Genomic DNA, 19,038 nt, shown 5'->3' on the forward strand with positions numbered 1-19,038 from the left:
ACAAATTTTGATTATAAATTAACTACTCAACGGTTATAAGTTTTTCTATACACAATTTTCATTATGTTAACATTATCTAAAAATTTTAAAAACTCTCTAATAACACAGTTATTTTAAGATGAAAAAATCTATAAAAAAAACTGATTATATATAAGCCGAATACTCATTATAATATATATATATATATGATATTAATATTTATGTTATTTATTTAAGCTCAATCCTATAATCATAACTAAAAATTACTTAATGAATGGCCTTCAAAATTAAGCTTGAATTTATTCATATATTAAAAAAATAATAAAGTACAAATTAGAAACTTTTACGTTTGTACACACTTCATGACGGATCATCAGCGCGACTGGTACTATGCAATGATCGTTCAACAGCCTACTGCATGCAGGAACAAATCCTTCCCGATCTGTATATCTCCAGCTTAGCCGGTCATGGCGGCGCCACCCTGTATAATAAGTCAGGCGGCGCCAGTGACTTATTATTTATGTTACTGCAAGCTGGTGCATTCTATTTATTTTTCATTAATGCCGTGAAATCCCTGCATCAAGAACTTATGGCTAAGGATCGTCCTCGTGTTCTCTAAAATTAATATATACTAAAACTGCGTCACAATTTGAAGTAAACATTAATAACAATACGTACTATATGTCAAGATCTGTCAGTCTTTTTTAATTTTTTTTTGTCTTTTTTCTGAGCCAATGTCAAGATCATATCATGTCAGACGTCCATTTTTGACCCTTTGAAGCGCTCTTGAATAATGAGGCAGTCGGTGAACATTTATATTAGTGCATGCTCAGCCATTTGAGACAAAGATCGCAACTTGGTTGTTACTAGAAAAAGGAAAAAAGGAAAGAAATGGACGTGGATATATGCAATATTAATCAAAGTACGGGAACTTTAAGGCGCATGAGATAAGATCGAACATGACAAGTCGACAACATATCAAGCACCCATGCACTCAACTAGCTTCAATGTGGGGTCATATTCTTTACTACTGATCCGTTTACTCTCCCATATGGATGATTTCTTAGCTCGATTCCTTTATCGCGCGCCCTGTAAATAGAGAAGAAAGAAATACAGATTTGATCATACTCCCCAATATATATTTTCTTAAAGTAATTAAGAGTACAAGCGAATTAAATGGGTTCAAAGGCTTTCGTTTTGCTAGGTCTTGTGTTGGCCATTATGCTCCTCATGATCTCTTCGGAGGTAGCAGCAAGGGACTTTATTGAACACGAGGGAAGCAAATCACCAGCTACTTGGAAGGCTACCAGACTAAACGTGGCATCAAAATAGTGACTCGTAAATATTGAACTGTAAATATATATTGTAATTATTTTTCTTTCATTCAGTTATTTTATTCTTTGTATTATAAATAGTGACAATGCACGGCAAATCAATACAATAATAGAATCACAAATTCATTTCCAATTCTCTCTACTTTCAGTTGCCCATCACTCAGTACATGCTCAACTCTGTAACTTCATCTTCTGTCTTACGACTGTATCATTGTTAATATAGTATCAGAGCAATGATAAAAAAAATCGATTCACCCGAACAACCCAACATTGCCGAAAATCCACACCATCCAGCCAATCCCTTTTACATTCAACCTGGAGACGGAGCTTCCTCCCCTCTGGTTCCTGATATACTTACCTCAGAAAATTATGTGACCTGGGCGAGAACGATGCGCTGTGCTCTAAACATAAAAAATAAGCTTGGATTCATTGATGGTTCCATCGCCAAGTCCACCCAAACTTCCGACCCCCTCTTTGCACCATGGGAATGCTGCACTAACATGCTCATTGCATGGATACAACATTCGGTGAGCACTGACCTCCGCTCAAGTATTGCCCACGTAGACACTGCCGAATGCGTTTGGAATGATCTTCGCGACCGTTTCTCCATTCAAAATGCTCCTCGGATTTTTCAAATCATCAAATCAATTTCATCAACGACGCAGGACACAGATTCAATTAGCCACTATTACAACAAACTTAAAGTATTTTGAGACGAGTTGGAGATCTACGAACCGCTACCCACCTGCACTTGTGGAGCAATCAAAACCATGCTGGATTATTCTCATCGACACAAAGTGATGCAATTTCTTTTGGGGCTTGATAATTCTTAAGATTCTGTTCGTGCGCAGATTTTATTGCATGATCCACTTCCTGCTCTCAATCATGTTCTGAACAAGAGGAACGACGTCGCCAGCTGCATACTGTGCCTTTACCTCTATTCCTAGCTCCAAAAATCTGACTCAGTCCAATGTTTCTTGTGATATTTGCCCCCTTGCAAAACAACACCGATTGCCATTTCCAGAAGCCAATCACCAGCTAACAAAGGCCTTTGACATTATTTCTGTTGATATTTGGGGTCCTAACCAAACACAATCTTATAATGATGCAAAATATTTTCTCACAATTGTGGACGAGTTTACAAGATGCACCTGGCTCTACCTTCTTAAAACTAAGTCAAAAGCTCGACATTCCCTTTTAAATTTCTTTGCTCTTATTGAGACTCAATTCAACACTCAAATAAAAATCATTCGATCCGATAACAGTGCTGAATTCCAAATACCAGATTATTATAACTCCAAAGGCATTTTACATCAAACAACTTGCATAGCCACACCTCTGCCAAACGAAAACACCAACACATCCTTAACGTAGCACGAGCCCTCAAATTTCAGTCCGGTTTACCCCTTAAATATTGGTCTGATTTTGTCACCACTGCAGTTTATTTAATCAACCGAACACCCACCCCAACACTCAACTACAAAACTCCATTTGAAGCACTCTACCACGCAAAGCCATCCTACACCCATTTCAAAGTCTTCAGATGCTTATGCTTCGCATCAACCTTGTCTCATGCAAGAAGCAAATTCAAACCAAGGGCTCAGAAATGTTTGTTTCTCGGGTACCCCTATGGTGTAAAAGGCTATAAAGTGCTTGACCACACAACCTAGCAAATATTCATCTCCCACGACGTCATCTTCCATGAAGAGATATTTCCTCTCAAACAACAAAACCCACTCACGTATTCACCAATCAATCCTGGCCAACCCACATATTCACCTTTTGACACCTATCCCTCGAATGATTCCAGCGACACATCCAACATTTTACCACCTCTACATGCTTCGGATTATGAAATCCATACCGATACAAATACATCACCTCCCATCACACCTACGCCTAAAACCATTTCTCCCTCCCCTAAACACACCAATAATTCCTTGGACTCCCCACCTCATGCTTTATCTCATACTCTCCACGAAATTGATCCCTCCTCTACCCATGATGATTCTTCTCAAGTACCTCGTCGATCAAATCAAACACGCCACGCTCCTGCCTACCTTCATGACTACCATTGCCAGCAAGCTTCAACAACCTCTTCTCCCAATCGCCATCCACGATGACTACCTCTGGACACTCCTCAACATCAGGTACAAATATTTCATTTCCTCTGTTTTATCTTATACATCTTTGTCACCTCAATTTCAAGCATTCACCACCTCTGTTTCCATCAATACCAAACCTACCACATATGCACAAGCAATTAAACACCCACTTTGGTGTGAGGCAATGGACCAGGAACTTGCTACCCTTGAGCTCAATGAGACTTGGAACATCGTCGATCTGCCTCTAGGCAAGCGACCGATTGATTGCAAATGGGTTTATAATCTCAAATTCAAGGCTGACGACATAGTAGAACGAGCTAAAGCTCGCTTAGTCGCAAAGGGTTTTACCCAGCGTGAAGGTATTGATTTTCATGATACATTCTCCCCAATTGCTAAAATGGTCTCAATTCACTGTCTCTTAGCAGTTGCTGCCATCAAAGGCGACGTAAATAACGCTTTTTTGTATGCTGAGCTCGCTGAAGACATTTACATGAAGCCACCTCCTGGTTCCCTTGCTGCAAAAACTAAGTAAGTTTGTCGACTCCAAAAGAGCTTGTACGGCCTGCGATAGGCTTCCCATCAGTGGAATGCAAAATTGGTTTCATCTCTTGCTGAGTTTGGCTTCGCCCAGTCAAAGGCTGATTATAGCATATTCGCGAAGTGCACCGATACTTCTTTCGTCGCCTTACTCGTGTATGTCGACGACATTATTCTCATGAGTTCCGACCTCAATTCCAATCAGGCTATTAAGCAATTTCTAGAGACTAAATTCCGCATAAAGGCTCTTGGAGCATTGCGCTATTTTCTCGGAATAGAAGTGGGTCGAACACAAGCTGGAATTCAGCTCTGCCGGCTCAAATATGCGCTCGATATTCTTGCTGAAACTGGGCTCTTAGCTGCAAAGCCATCTCCCTTGCCAATGGAACCCAACCTCAAGCTTAAAAAGGATGAAGGTGCCATATTTCATGATACAGCGCTCTACTGGAAATTAGTTGGAAAATTGCTTTACTTAACTCACACGAGATCAAACTTGAGCTATAGTGTTAATTTGTTAAGTCAATTTTTGGACACCCCAAGAGTGCCACATTATGATGCTGTTGTTAAAGTCCTTAGGCACAACAAGGGTACTCCAGGGCAGGGCATTTTTCTTCCTAACAATTCGATCATGGAACTTGTTGCTTATGCTAATGCGAATTGGGCCAATTGCCCGGACACTCGTCGTTCAACAACAGGTTTTTGTGTTTTCCTTGGAAATTCTCTTGTTTCTTGGAAGTCGAAGAAACAAACTACCATATCCAGGTCCCCTGCTGAGTCCGAGCACTGAGCCATGGCTGTCTTCGTTTGCGAGCTCACTTGGCTTCACTATTTGCTCAAAAACTTGCATGTTTCCATCCAAACACCTGCTGCCCTGCACTGTGATAATCTTCCCGCCATACACATTGTTGCAAATCCAATATTCCACGAGCACACAAAATATATTGAACTTGTTTACCATCTCATTCATGACAAAATTTCAACCGGAGAAGTCAGGACTGTTCAGGTGTTCTCTTCTGCTCGGTAAGCAAACCTTCTCATCAAACCATTGCACTCACCGGCCTTTAATCGTTTATTACTCAAGATGGGAGTCATCAATACTTACTCTCCATCTTGCGGGGGTATTGAACATAAGGGAAGCAAATCACCAGCTACCTGGAAGGCCACCAGACTAAACGTGGCATCAAGATAGTGACTCGTAAATATTGAGCTATAAATACATATTGTAATTATTTTTCCTTCATTCAGTTATTTGATTCCTTGTATTATAAATAGTGACAGTGCATGGAAAATCAATACAATAACAGAATCACAAATTCATTTCCCATTCTCTCTGCTTTCGGTTGCTCATCACTCAGTACATGCTCAACTCTGTTAGTTCATCTTCTACCTTACGACTGTATCATTGTTAATAGACTTGGCTGAGACTTCCTCTGACCGGGAAAACAGTGCGTTTCAAGACCTTCACTTTGCCCCTGGCCTTCAATTCCCCGCTAACGTTTGTTTAATTTCTTGTTAGGATTTTCATTAAAACGTAGTTTTTTTTTTTAGTCTAACTTACACTTACAAGTCTTATATAATTAATACACGTGCAGTGGAGTTAACCAAAGATATCGATGGAGTCAATGGGATAGTCGATACTGATGGCAGCTATGGTGGTGGTCGAGGTAAATATGGTGGAAAACGAGGAGGCTGCTACTATGGTTGTTGTCTTCGGGGTTACTATGGAAATAGATGCAGAAAGTGCCGCTCTTATGCTGGTGAAGCTATGCATGTTGATTCAGAAACAGATCCAAGCAGCCAAACCCGCCCGGGCCTTAACTAAATATATAATAATTCAGCAGCATAATTAATATCTCAGTCTAATTTGCTGCTAATTATTATATGATCCGTCGTTGCAACGTCGTAAAAATAAAGGTGGCAAGGATATATAGATGTCTATGATCGTGTCGACGTCCTAGTCCCGGCGCCTCATGCTCTATCTTTTTTATATGGTTGTGCTAGCTGCTTCTGCATGCAGCATGGTAATTAACTTGTGCGTACTACGTTTTATAATATATAATGTCGATCGATCCTGCTGTAAATCATCTTCTTTCCCTCCCATCTCTCTTTTTGATATATACCACCCGTCCCTTATCCAACCTTCCTCGTACTTTTGTAAGTTATTTATTTTGAATAAACGACTATATATTTCTACTTACATTCATATTTTCTTTATTAATAGCTCTATTTTGATTCCAGCTATTTGGTCCTACTTTTATTTCTATTTGATTCCAGTTAATTAACTGGTCTTGCTATCATTTTCAGATTTTATTTACCTGGATTATCACTCCAGTCATCTGATTTTCCAGTTATCTAATCCTCACTTTACTATTTTCCTACTTTAATTATTCCTACAGTACTAATTTCGCTTTCAGTGGTATACACACATATAATTAGAACTCATCCCGACCATTATTATACTAGAAATGATATATATATATATATACACACACACATAAATTGCAAATGCACGAGCTTCGATTTAAAAATAAGAAAAAAGAAAAAAAGAAAAGTGGATTACATCATGAAAAAGTGTAAAAACCTCACTTTTCTTATGGAGCCCACATTTTTACAAAATGTTTATGCAAAATTTGTACATTTATAATTTATAGCTAGAATTACTCTTATTATGTATTCTTCAGTAATAGATCACCGTGAACCATAAATGCATGCATGGGCTACGCATTATTGGAATAAAATGGAAAAAACAAATTAAACCCGGCCTCAAAGTATAATTTGCTCTTAGAAATCTTTAATTAGTAAGGAAGATCATTAACAAAAAAAATTGTCCTCTCGATCGTATAAATGAGCTTTATTTCCTCCCTGCAGATATATATACAAGAAGTGGTATTTTCCTTTCTTAAGATATAATTAGTTTGGTGTCATATCAATTGATGTAAAGACGCTTAATTAGCTGCTTTTTAAGCCGTCTGAAATTTCCCAGATAAACGCAAGAGGAGCATGGAGCAAGTGGAAGAGCAGTCACCCCACAAGAAAATAGCTACTGATGGTCCAATTCTTGCGGATTTAAGCAATTCTTCCCCGCCTCAAATGGAAGGGAAAGCTGTGCTTCCAGATTCTACGGTTGATTCCAATGTGGGCCCATCCTCATCCTCTAGACAGATGCTTGATGAGATAATGTTGGATGGCAGAGGGAGGAGAGACAAGGGTGATAATCAAGCTCTGAATGCATCAGCCATGCTCACTCAGATATGGAAGAACGACTTGGATTCTGGGCGTCTCCTGGACTTCTTGTTTGATCAGTTTGGTGAAGGCATATTATCCTTCATTCCAGCTCCTGAGATGTCTTTGTTCTTATGACCATTCGTACAGATACCGGCACTTATCGGCAAGTTTATGTAATACATAAATGTAGAACTTTTGGCCCATTCGATTGACCCTCTGTTTGACAACATTGTTAGTAGTTAGATCCAATATTATCAATTAATGAGTTTTTCCGTATTAGTAGCTGATCGATATATAACCGTCGCACTAAGATTAGCTTGTAGTTGGAACTTGGAACTATTAAGCTATAGAACTTTGCATTTTAACAGAACAAAATTCCTTTATTATCATGATTGCAGCTCCAATATCTTGGAAATAGGAGGACAGAGACAAAAATAAGTTCACACTCGTTTCATTAACAAGTTCACACTCGTTAACGAACTTAAACCGCCACCCTTGTGGATTCTCGATCAACGGCTTTCTTCAGGAAGCTATCCTCTTCCAGGATCATCTGAACCGGCAAGAACCCCATGCCGTTGGCCACAGCAAGCATCATTCTCTTGGTTTCCTCCTTGAACTCCACCAGATCGACCGTCCCATTAGAGTCATGATCGAACTGCATGAATAGGGAATCATATACACGAGCTAGCTCATCTGGGTCTGGCTTCACGTCGATGCCGAAATGGGTCTCAATGACCCTCAGACACTGAAGCTCCTTCAACATCTCTACATAGGAGAGAAGACCATCATGGTTAGTGTCAAGGTGAGCAAAACGGTCAGATACCGAGATTTCGAATGCTTCTTCATCATCAACGAAGTTGAAGATGGTGGCAGCATCCAAAACTTCTACGCTCATTTTTTCTACAAGGCTTGAAGATGTATAAATTGAAGCTTTGAACTTTAGGATTTTGATGTTGACTCTTTGAATGAGAAAGGGGACCTTCTCATATGCATTTATAGAGCAATGTTGAGAGGCTATAGATTCTTGAACTAATGCATGCCTGCAAAACTATGCTGTACGTATCCACTGATCCCCACCTTTTAACCTGTGGTTTCTCTTTGCCAAAGGTTTTAGAATTCTTTATGTGGACCGACAAAATCTGCTGCGTTGTCCCATGTGAAGGTGAATCTGGTGGAACTAGATATCAAATGGCTAAGGATGTTTAGAAAAGTCAAAAACCTTGAAAATGTAAGGTCACCTACCAAAGAAAGAAAGGGTGGGGCCCACTAATTACCTAAGAAAGTCAAAAGCCAGAAAAAGAGAACGTTGTTTTAGCCGAACTGAGGCGAAAACCCCTTCACTAGGCCGGAGTCTTGGAGTACGGAGAGGTTGAGGCCAGAATGTTGACTTCAAAAACAAAGAGACCCACAGACCTTTTTGATTCCTACTTTCGGGCCCCAAAGGCATGATTTTCGGCCTAAATCTAGTCAAAACGTTAACTAGAGTGGTGCATGATTCAAAGCTGGTTTTCTAGAGATCATCAAGGTATGAAATAATAATAAATACGTACAATACAATTTATAGGTACTCATGCTGACTAAATAACCAAAATACAATAATAATAATAATTAAACTTATACAATATATATAAAATGATCATGACTTTATCGGGTCGGCCGGTACTTCCCATTTGTCTTATTATATATATATTAAATGAAAATTAACTAATTATACATGATGTATCATATAAGTTAAAACTTATATAAAAAAAAAAACAATATATGTCAAATTACATTACTTGATTTGATTAGAAATTGAATCTATTAGATGAAAAATTATAATAAGTTTAATTAAAAAAATCTTAAATATTTACATTTTTAGTTTTTCTAACGTGTTTTTTTTTTTTTAATTTTAATCAACTTATATATATATATACAAGCTTTTAGTACTCTGACATGATTATATAAATTGAATAACTTTCGATTAGTGCTGCTTTCAGTACTTAAAGCAAATTAATTAGTTAATTTGTGAGATTTCTCGTTATTAATTAATATAGATCGAGAAATTGAGATAAAATAGATATAATGAAAATAGATGGAAGATTAAGTAGTTGCTCAACCAAAGTTTTAATTGTATATACTTCCAAGCTATATATGCTGACTAATTTGTTAAATCATGTAGCACATTGTGTTCAATATCACTACAAGAAATATGGTCATTTGCATCGCAAGTTTTGGTTGCAAAAATAAGGAAAAATCGATGCAAATATTTTTTTGCATTAATTTTTATCTTCGACAGTTGGATGCAATTATTTGGTTATTTTTAAGTTTCAGCATCTGTTTGATTAAATAGTTGCTAATACCTTACCTTTTGCATTGATTTTTATCTGTTGAAAAAAATCCAAAATTGGTTGGAATTAATCATCCCTACCGCCTTTGTGTTTGGATGCGAATGGATATTTATATCCATAATAACTCATGCAAAAAAAATTTTTTTGCATGCAAATGGACATTTGCATCCATAATAACTCGATGCAAAAAAATTTCATTTAGATGCAATTGGTGCAAACCGTCTATCATGTTTGTCCATTCGCATCCATAATAACTCGATGCAAATACAAAATTATGCATGCGAATGAACATTTACATCCATAACAAGTCGATGCAAAATAACTTCATTTGGATGCAATTGGTGCAAATAGTTTATCCTGTTTGTCCATTCGCATCCATAATAATTCGATGCAAACACAAAGTTTGATTGTGAAAGAAAGCATGGAATGAACAATAAACATCTTAAATGGTAGGGTGTCATCATATGGATCATATAAAATTGATAGACTGCAAACAAGTTAATTTGTAGGACACTCTACAAATCATAGGTGCAAATACATACATACATATACATACCAACCTACTCCATAATTCATTTATCATCCACAGATCAACTACAATAGAGCTAAAGAGATTACCTTTCCTTTCCTTCCCTCATAAACGTTTGTATCTGACCTAGAGTGGTGGGACAATGCAGATATTTCCAAGCTTGAGTTTGGGTTGAGTATAATTATGTCTGCATCAGATCCAGGAAGAATTGCTACTTTTGTAGGATATATATTGAAGATTCTAGCACTAAAAAAATTGCAGGGTCCGACTGTGAGATCATTTTGACATACTCAGACAGCCTAATGAGGATTAGATCGTAAAACACATTATATTCTCTATCAGGTTTTTTTAATCGCACAAAACTAGGGAAAAATTCTCTTTGAGATCTTAAAATTTTCTCCTAGAGTAATAGCATACCATATTGTGCTCATCCCCCGAACATAATCAGTAACAGAAATTTGGCCAGATTCCTGCATGAATTTATCAATCTGAGAAACAGAGTAATTTCTAGGGCACATTCCACATCAAGCTCTCTCTTTTGAGGGAACGAGTAAGACATGTATTGCAGCTTACCACCATTGTATCCCATACAAGATGCATTCTCTCCTCAATACCTATAGATTCTCAGTTGCCCCATATAGAATTATTAGAGAGTATAATAGCATTAATTGGCCACAGATAATTTACTCAAGCTATATTTTCCCAAGAAATATCAGTGACAAATTTTGGTAATTACCATTGACACCATTAAGAATTTTTTGGCAATCATCAATCCCTAGTGCTTTCTGTGTAGAATTAAAGGAACAATGATCGGTTCCTACAAGCTGCACAATGTGAAAGTATCCTGAGAAACAAATTCAAAGATCTCCATGAGATCAATATATTAAAGGTCAAGTCTCAGGAAATCTGACTGCCGAAAGAAATTCATACAAATCCGATGGAATAAAGTTGACCTGTAGCACATAGCTACAGGAAAAGATGTTGGAGAACGCATGCATATAAAATTGTTAATTAAACCCATGTTATGGATAATAAGAACATCCATGTCTTCCTGGCAACCTGTCTAGAACATCATACTATATCATATGCTACTGGAGATCAAAACGTTCTCATATCTCTCAAGGTTCAAATTATTATGATTATGCAGCACTTTCTAATGATTCAGCTCTCAGGAAAGACTGTCGAAAGAAATTGTGTATGAATCTGAGGGTTTATAATTGCCTTGTAGCACATAGCTACAAGATAACATGTTGGAGAAAGCATGTATAGAAAATTGTTTATTAAACCCATGTAATGGATAATGATAACATCCTTGTCTTCCTGGCAACCTTTCTAGAACATCGTACTCAATCATAAGCTCCTGAAGATTAAAAAGTTCTCATGCCTTTTTATGTTTCAGCTGTTACAAGTACACTATGTTCACTAATGATGGCGTAGAAACTTGCAAAACTCCAGTCGAAAGGGCAGCTTGAAGGGCCTTGTTATGTCCATGATTCGGCAGTTTGGATTCCTATATTTCACTCGTGGTACTTCATATATGTAAGGATTATGTGGTTCCTTACAATAGAGAAAAATTGGAAGCCACAATTAAAAAAATAAAATAAAAAGGCAAAACTCAAAAGGTAGCAAAGCATTTTTACTGTTCAACTAGTTGTCGACCCATGAATGCCCCCAGAATAATTAAAATAGAATAGTTAAGAGGTGAGGAAGTCAAAGGAGGAAAAAACAATAAAGTCAAAGGAGGAAATAACGATAAGTCAAAGGCTACAGAAGATGAATGATCTTTTTTCTTCAGTGAAAAAGTAATAATAAAATGATAGAAGAGTTGAGTGTAGGAAAGTCAAAGAGACAAGTGATGAGAAATCAATAACCGCTATAAGATGAAAAGTTCTCTTTTTTCCTCTCTATTGAATTGTAATCATAAATGGTAGGAAACTAAACTTTTTTTTAATCTTGATGTCAACAAATTGAGTGGTTTTATTGCGGCAATAAAGACAATACAATGAAATGTCGGTCAATAAGGTAAACTGAAAAATAAAATAAAATGATAAGGTGGCTTAATAGAATACAAAAAAGATGCTTAAGATTACACAGGTAATAGATAACATGACACTCAATCAAAGCACAAATTAAACAGATTTAAAAGATTAGAGAGTTCAAGACCATTTGTACGAGCTCTAGCTATTTCTTCCACAGCATCAATGCTCATTACATGAACTACATAGAGAGGAGTATTAACAAAACCTGCCAAACGAATTGCTTGAGCAGTTGCCTCTCCTTCCAGCTGTATGAGCATTCAAGTCAAATCAAAGATGGGGCATTTCTTTGAAGATATTCAAGAAAACTACGTTTAAGGAAACAACCACAATAAAACACACAGATCTACTTCTTCGATCCTTAATCTGACCGTATAGCACAGAAATATATCATTTACTGAAAGGGTAGAAGTCTTAGAATAATGTTAGCACTTGCACCCAAACCAGAAAGCAGGTACAAGCAGCTACCCTGCTCTTAGTACTGATGTTAGAACTACTGACTAATCCTGTGAGAAGAATATAAATTTATCACAGATCAATGAACCAAAAGCAATTTATCATGTGTATTAGTGAAATTTACACTCAACCAACTTATCATACTTAGATGCTAATTCCGAAGCCACTGCACTATACACATGTATGCTGCTTGCATGTTGCAACTAGTCATACACTTGAAATACAACAAGAAAGCTCCAACTGATGGGCAAAAAAAACATAGCAAGATTCGATCCCCATCAAATGCATACTCTGTATTGCTGCTCTTTTTGCTCCCACAATATTTGTATATTGCCAAGGAAAAAAATAAAATCTTATTGCTGGGAAGTTTGATAAAAGGGGGAAAAATATTGAAAAGCAATGGAAGTACAGGTGTTGGATGATAAGAAAAAAGGTGAAAAAGTGCAAACCAACAAGTTAGAAACAGTGAGCTACTTTTAGTTGCATTTTGATGTAGTTAGGTAGATAATATCTGTTGGATTTCGATGATCATCTAAATATCTAAAAGAGCCCGAAACCTAAACCCCAGTATGGCTGAATGCTGATTGATTGAAGGAATCAAAATTCTAAAAATCCAGATGGTTTGTGTAAACAAATGTGGAACTTGAACAGATATCTAAGCTTTTACAAGTGTAATGATCATATTGGATGAAGAAATCCAAGTGCTCTAGCTTTCAAAATTTATTAAAGATAGTGGTAATAATTCTATAACTTTAAAATCATTAGTTTAAAAAATGTGCATATAATTCATCGATAGAGCACTAAAAGCATAAGATTCTAAAAAAAGAATTGAACTGATCATAATCCCCATCACACAAAACTCTAAACCCACTTCCCCCTTCCATGTCATATCTAGGGGTGAGTTCAGTCCGGTCCGGGAAGGTTTTTTGGACCGGACCGGACCTATTTGGTCCAAGGTTTTCCCACCCTGGACTGGACCAAACCGAACTTGCTCAGGACCGGTTCGGTCTGGTCGGTCCATTCGGTCCACAGTTGACTCTTTTTTTTTTTTTATCTAATGACATTTTGTTTAATACTTATGTAATTATATTGTAATATATTTAATATATATACAAATAGTATACTATTATATATATATATATATATTATTAATACGCTAATACTATTAGTCTATTAGTAATAATACTATAACTAATAACTATATGTAATAATAACTATATTATAACTAATAACTATATGTAATAATAGTAACAGTGATAACTATATATGTAACTATATGTAATACTAATAACTAATACTATTAGTCTAATAACTATACTAGTACTAATACTATAACTAATAACTATATGTAATGATAGTAATACTATATGTAATACTATATTAAATAATAGTAATACTCTTATTACTAATCCTCTATGTAGTTATAGTGATTTAATACTAACATATTATATATTAAGCTAACTATACTAATACTATTATAAATTTACAAATATATCATATATTATAATTTATACTATAACTTTTATAATATGTTAATACATTAATATATATACTAGTACTATATATATTTTTTTGATCGGTTATACTAGTATTATATATTATAGTTAATAGTTATACATTAAATACTATAGTAATATATTGATACTAAATATATAAAGTTATAGAATTATAATGATTTAGTTATTATGAATTTATGATTAGTATAACTATATAATTGTATTAGTATTAGACTATTAGTAATTCAATTTGGCTATATTATATTAGTAATATTCGTTATGTTGAATCAGTTAGTATAACTATATTCTACATTATTAGTATTAATATAAATATTAGTATTAGTTATAACTATATAGCCTATATTAGAATTGAGTCTTAGACTATATAATAGACTAATAGTATTAGTACAACTATATAAGTATATTGTATAGCTATATATTAGTTTTAATTATAGTGATTTGTATAACTATATAATAGTAGACTATTAGTATAACTATATATTAGTATTAGTTATACTATTATGGTGATTTAGTATATTATAATTTATATATTATATTTATACTATAACTCTTATAATATATTAATATATACTAGTATTATATATTATAGTTATATATTAAATAATATAATAACACATTCATACTAAATATATATATATAGTTATATTTCTAGTGATTTAGTTATCAACTTATTATGATTAGTATAACTATATAAATTATAATAGTATTAGACCATTAATATAGCTATATATTGGTAATATTAGTTATGGTGAATCAGTGCTTTAGTATAACTATATAAGTATTAACTATAATGATTTATATATATTAATTAAATATAAGTATAGTGATAATTAAATTATATTAATTAAAGTGATAAATATAATATATAGCTATACATAGTATTAATTATAGTGATTAGTATAACTATATAAATTATATTATAGTATATTAGTATTAATAGTAGACTATTAGTATAGATCACTATTGCTATTGTTGAAGTATTAATTATAGTGATTTAGTATAACTATATTAGTATAAGTATAACTATAGTCTATATTAGACTATTAATATTTTTTTTATACCATATATAATTATATAATTAATTATATACAACTATTATATAAATAATATATATAAATAATTTTTTTTTAATTTTCTATTTAATCCAGTTCGGGGTGAAAAATCCCCGGACCGGGACCTGACCGAACCCTTTTGGTCCCTTAAAAATTGGACCGAACCTGACCAGTCTCAATTCGGTCCCGTCCAAACAGGACCGGTCCAGTCGGTTTATCCGATCCGAACCGTCCGATTCTCAACCCTAATGATATCTATTCTACTTTCTCATTACCTTCTGGACAGACATCAAGCTCAATGTCTGGATTCTATAACATTGGTTTTTGCATGTTCATTTCCCAATACTCAGCCCACTATTACTCATTCATCGTTACGATATTGAGGCATATATATAAATATATATATATATATTATATATACATGGATGTAAAAGCATATAGGCGTGCACGTGAAGGCACACAACAGAAAATGAAATCATCATATGAACATCAGTTTCATCATCATATCGTGAAATCATCTCTTCCACCATTTTCATCTCTTCTCGCCAACTCCTTTCTCAATTTCTCTTTTTTCATTTCTTATTAGTCCATGTTCTACTCCATTTTCTGTTGTTATATATATCCAATTCATAACGCATAAAAAGAAATTATAGAATGATTGAGAAGAACGATGAAGAAATGTATTTTCTTAGCTTTTCAAATTCTTTTTTCTCAGCTAGCATACAAATTTTTCGTGGAAATACCAAAAAAATTTGAATAGTTTCTATCTTCAACATTTTCTCTAACTAAACTCCTTAAAACCTATGAAAATTTTTGCAGTGAAAATTTATGATTTCTGTAATTCTCAACCCATTACTCAGCAGCCAAACGAAGCCCCATAAATATTAAGCATAATTATCGCCTCCTTAGCAAATAAACAAGTTGAGTTTTTCACATGCTTGCTAGGCTGCCTGGCTGCCTTTATAAAAAGAAAAAATATTTAGAATATGCTTTTGCAAACACCAAGAGCTTCAAAAGTTCAAAACGCTTTCAATTTGAACAAAGAAATAAGAATAAATAGTATGAAAATTAGGTTCATCCTTGGGCGAGACTGGGATGACTTGAGTAAACGACAGGAGCTATTCTTCTCCTGGCGTACCAGAACTTTGGAAGCAAAAGTTGAAGGCTTTAAAAGCTTTTCGACTCTATCTCAAGCTCGTCGTCGCCGATCTACAGCTCCGTCATGCTCTGCTCTGTCACCTCTCTCCAATCTCTCTTTCTCTCTCATCACTGTGTTTCAAACGAAAGGAAAACACAAAGATCCACAAAAGGAAAACGCATGAAAAAACAAGGAAGAGGAAAAGAATTTTCGCTTGAGATGAAATGCTGCGTTTCATTTTATCCATGTCAGCAATGGTGCACAAGTCGGTCCGCTTTATGCCTGCAAGAAAACTTTTTTTAAAATTTAAATTAACACTATTTTTAATAAAATCTACTTTTTAACTAATTACATCACATTAATATATAAATTAATGTACAATTATATTTACAACTATACTTTTCCTTTACAAAATAGATTACGAGTGCAGAGGCTTCAAGAAATTAAGAGGTGGCCTTTTGCAGCTCTTTCAACAAGATTGTTATAAAAATAGTCTTTTACGAAGTAAACAAGTGTCGCAATATAGGGTTGACAATTTGCAATGATAAAATCGCCATAATAAGGGTATATTTCGCCGCAACATATATAAACACTATAAACTCCGCATTTTCAGAAATCTCACGCTGCTAATGTGCGTCGATTGGGATTTGGAAGCAATTACTGCTTATTTGCATCCAATTCTTTTGCCACGTATAAAAAATCGATGCAAATGACCATATTCTTTGTAGTGAATATATAAAAACATTTCTATTGTAGCGACCAACTACTTTATATATATATATATATATGCAATATCATCATCATCATCAATATCATCCTTAAATTAATAATTGATTAGCTAGCTAGCTGAATCAAATTAATGGCCAAATCAAGTAAAACATTTATTGGCTTAATTAGCATGAAACACGCATGCACGTCTTTTTATCAAAGACAAAACATAATTAAGCTTCGAAAGGTGCTTAGTTTTCATGAAACCAGCTGACCACACCACTTGAAAGGGAAAAAAAAAAAACATGGCTAGCTATATTCGCCATTATGAGCACTGCAATAACCCTAGCATGCATCCTTGCTTGCTGATCAAGGAGCTTATTTACAGATTACTAATACACACTGATATATTCCATTATTTTTCTTAAGATATATATAATCATGTAGACGTAATTGGTTTGATTTGGATGGTTGTCTCCAATGGAACTGGGCATGTATACGTGGTCTCCTTAATTAGCAATACAACACCTTTGGCAGCCTGGTGCATAACGGTATCCGTGGCAATCACAACGATAGTGGCATCGCCTTCTTGGGTAACTTCTATGGCTTGAGTACCCGCCACGACTCCCATATGCACCTCCTGGATAGCCGAAGCCAGGATCTCCATACTTGGCTTCTTCCAACCTAGTGATTCCTTTGTGATTTTCTGCATTCAAAACGAGATTGTTGCTCATGACGATAGATTACATATTATAGTAACATTTTTTTTTTCCTTTTGCATTTACACTTTTTTTTTTTTTTGTCTTTGTTAATAATCTATTTAATATTTTATGACTATATATGTATCTACAGGTATACTTTCTAATTAAGCGACAAACATGGGTAAAGATTAAACGTGATTTTGTCATCAATACTTGATGAAAATCTCACAGTCAATAAAAATATATTATCAAATAAAAAACTTATGGCTTAATATTATGTTATATTGTAAAACACTTTTTTGTTGTAAAATACTGCATGATGTGATGTATCATATTAAACCCCCTTAACTTGTAAACTTATTCTTAAAGGATTTAATTATGAGTAATGTTACATACAATCAATTTTGTGCATTTCTTGTATACTTTATTAATATGATTAGTTGTATTGATTTATTTTTTATATGCAATCAATTGTATCAATAGAATATGTAAAAGTGACTGTAAATAAAATTTTTGTATAATTACCCAATATTTCCAGTACCCTTAATGCCTACTAATTAACCCTTAATGCCTACTAAGGAGATTAATGACATATATATAATTACCAAGTATAGTCATGGGTTTAATATTTCACTTCAGTTCTCTTTTATGTTTCCATATGGAAAACATGATCAAAAGCATTAATGTATGAAAGAGAGTGTGTGCGTGTGCGCGCACATGTGCGGGTGTGTGTTTTCAAAACTTACCTGTATGATCATCTGAGACTATAAATTCAGATGAGACTATGAGAAAAATAACAAAGAGAGCATAAAGAAGTAACAGCAAATTAGATTTTGAAGAAGCCATTATTGCCAGATCGTAGAAGAAAATATATATATTGATTTATCACTGGAAGTTCTATATGAAGCTAGCTGTGAGAAGATACGGGTGCCGCATGCAGCTAGCTCGACCCCATTTATAGGAACGACACGGATGCGCATGCATGCATGCATATCTATATCTATATATATATATATATATATATATATATATTAATTTGTTAGAGAAATGAAGATGTAGGGATGCATGTGTGGATGATTAGTGTATGGCGATAAGATCGGGATCTATATACCCCGCCCATGCATTCAATTATATATCGCATGCAAGTTGTCAAACTCTTCGGATTGCCGCGCACTCATATAACTTCAGTACTGCATGTATAGAGTTTTGAATGATCGTGGGAAGCCATAAACTACAGTACTGCCATGCTGATCTGCGTCATGCATGATGCTTCTGATCTTTCCCGGCCGCCCTGATCTCTCCTTGACGCCCTTTAATATCACTTTCTATATATTTTGGCACACGCGCGCATACATATATTCACGTTTATCTAGGACTTGTATATCTTTGTT

The 19,038-nt window shown here is 34.8% G+C and overlaps 3 protein-coding genes across 3 annotated transcripts; 1 reads left to right on the forward strand and 2 right to left on the reverse strand.

Moving 5' to 3' along the window:
* The first annotated feature begins 1,589 nt into the window (after positions 1-1,589).
* On the forward strand, positions 1,590-4,649 carry LOC122305439. Its single transcript, XM_043117988.1, has 2 exons — positions 1,590-3,777; positions 3,844-4,649. Exons 1-2 carry the CDS (start codon positions 3,015-3,017, stop codon positions 3,948-3,950), a joined length of 870 nt encoding a protein of 289 aa, XP_042973922.1. The 5' UTR covers positions 1,590-3,014; the 3' UTR covers positions 3,951-4,649.
* A 2,890-nt stretch (positions 4,650-7,539) lies between these two features.
* Positions 7,540-8,235, reverse strand: LOC122305441. The gene has a single exon (XM_043117990.1). It carries the CDS (start codon positions 8,073-8,075, stop codon positions 7,662-7,664), a length of 414 nt encoding a protein of 137 aa, XP_042973924.1. The 5' UTR covers positions 8,076-8,235; the 3' UTR covers positions 7,540-7,661.
* Positions 8,236-10,032: 1,797 nt separating this feature from the next.
* On the reverse strand, positions 10,033-17,613 carry LOC122304982 (dihydropyrimidinase-like). The gene is made up of 8 exons (XM_043117244.1): positions 17,475-17,613; positions 12,520-12,581; positions 12,252-12,323; positions 11,481-11,549; positions 10,776-10,863; positions 10,613-10,653; positions 10,457-10,509; positions 10,033-10,285 (listed from the first exon to the last, which is right to left on the reverse strand). The coding sequence occupies exons 1-8, from the start codon at positions 17,611-17,613 to the stop codon at positions 10,105-10,107; spliced, it is 705 nt and encodes a 234-aa protein (XP_042973178.1). The 3' UTR covers positions 10,033-10,104.
* Positions 17,614-19,038: the final 1,425 nt, after the last annotated feature.

The sequence above is a fragment of the Carya illinoinensis genome, chromosome 3, assembly GCF_018687715.1.
Source record: "Carya illinoinensis cultivar Pawnee chromosome 3, C.illinoinensisPawnee_v1, whole genome shotgun sequence".
Classification (NCBI taxonomy): domain Eukaryota; kingdom Viridiplantae; phylum Streptophyta; class Magnoliopsida; order Fagales; family Juglandaceae; genus Carya; species Carya illinoinensis.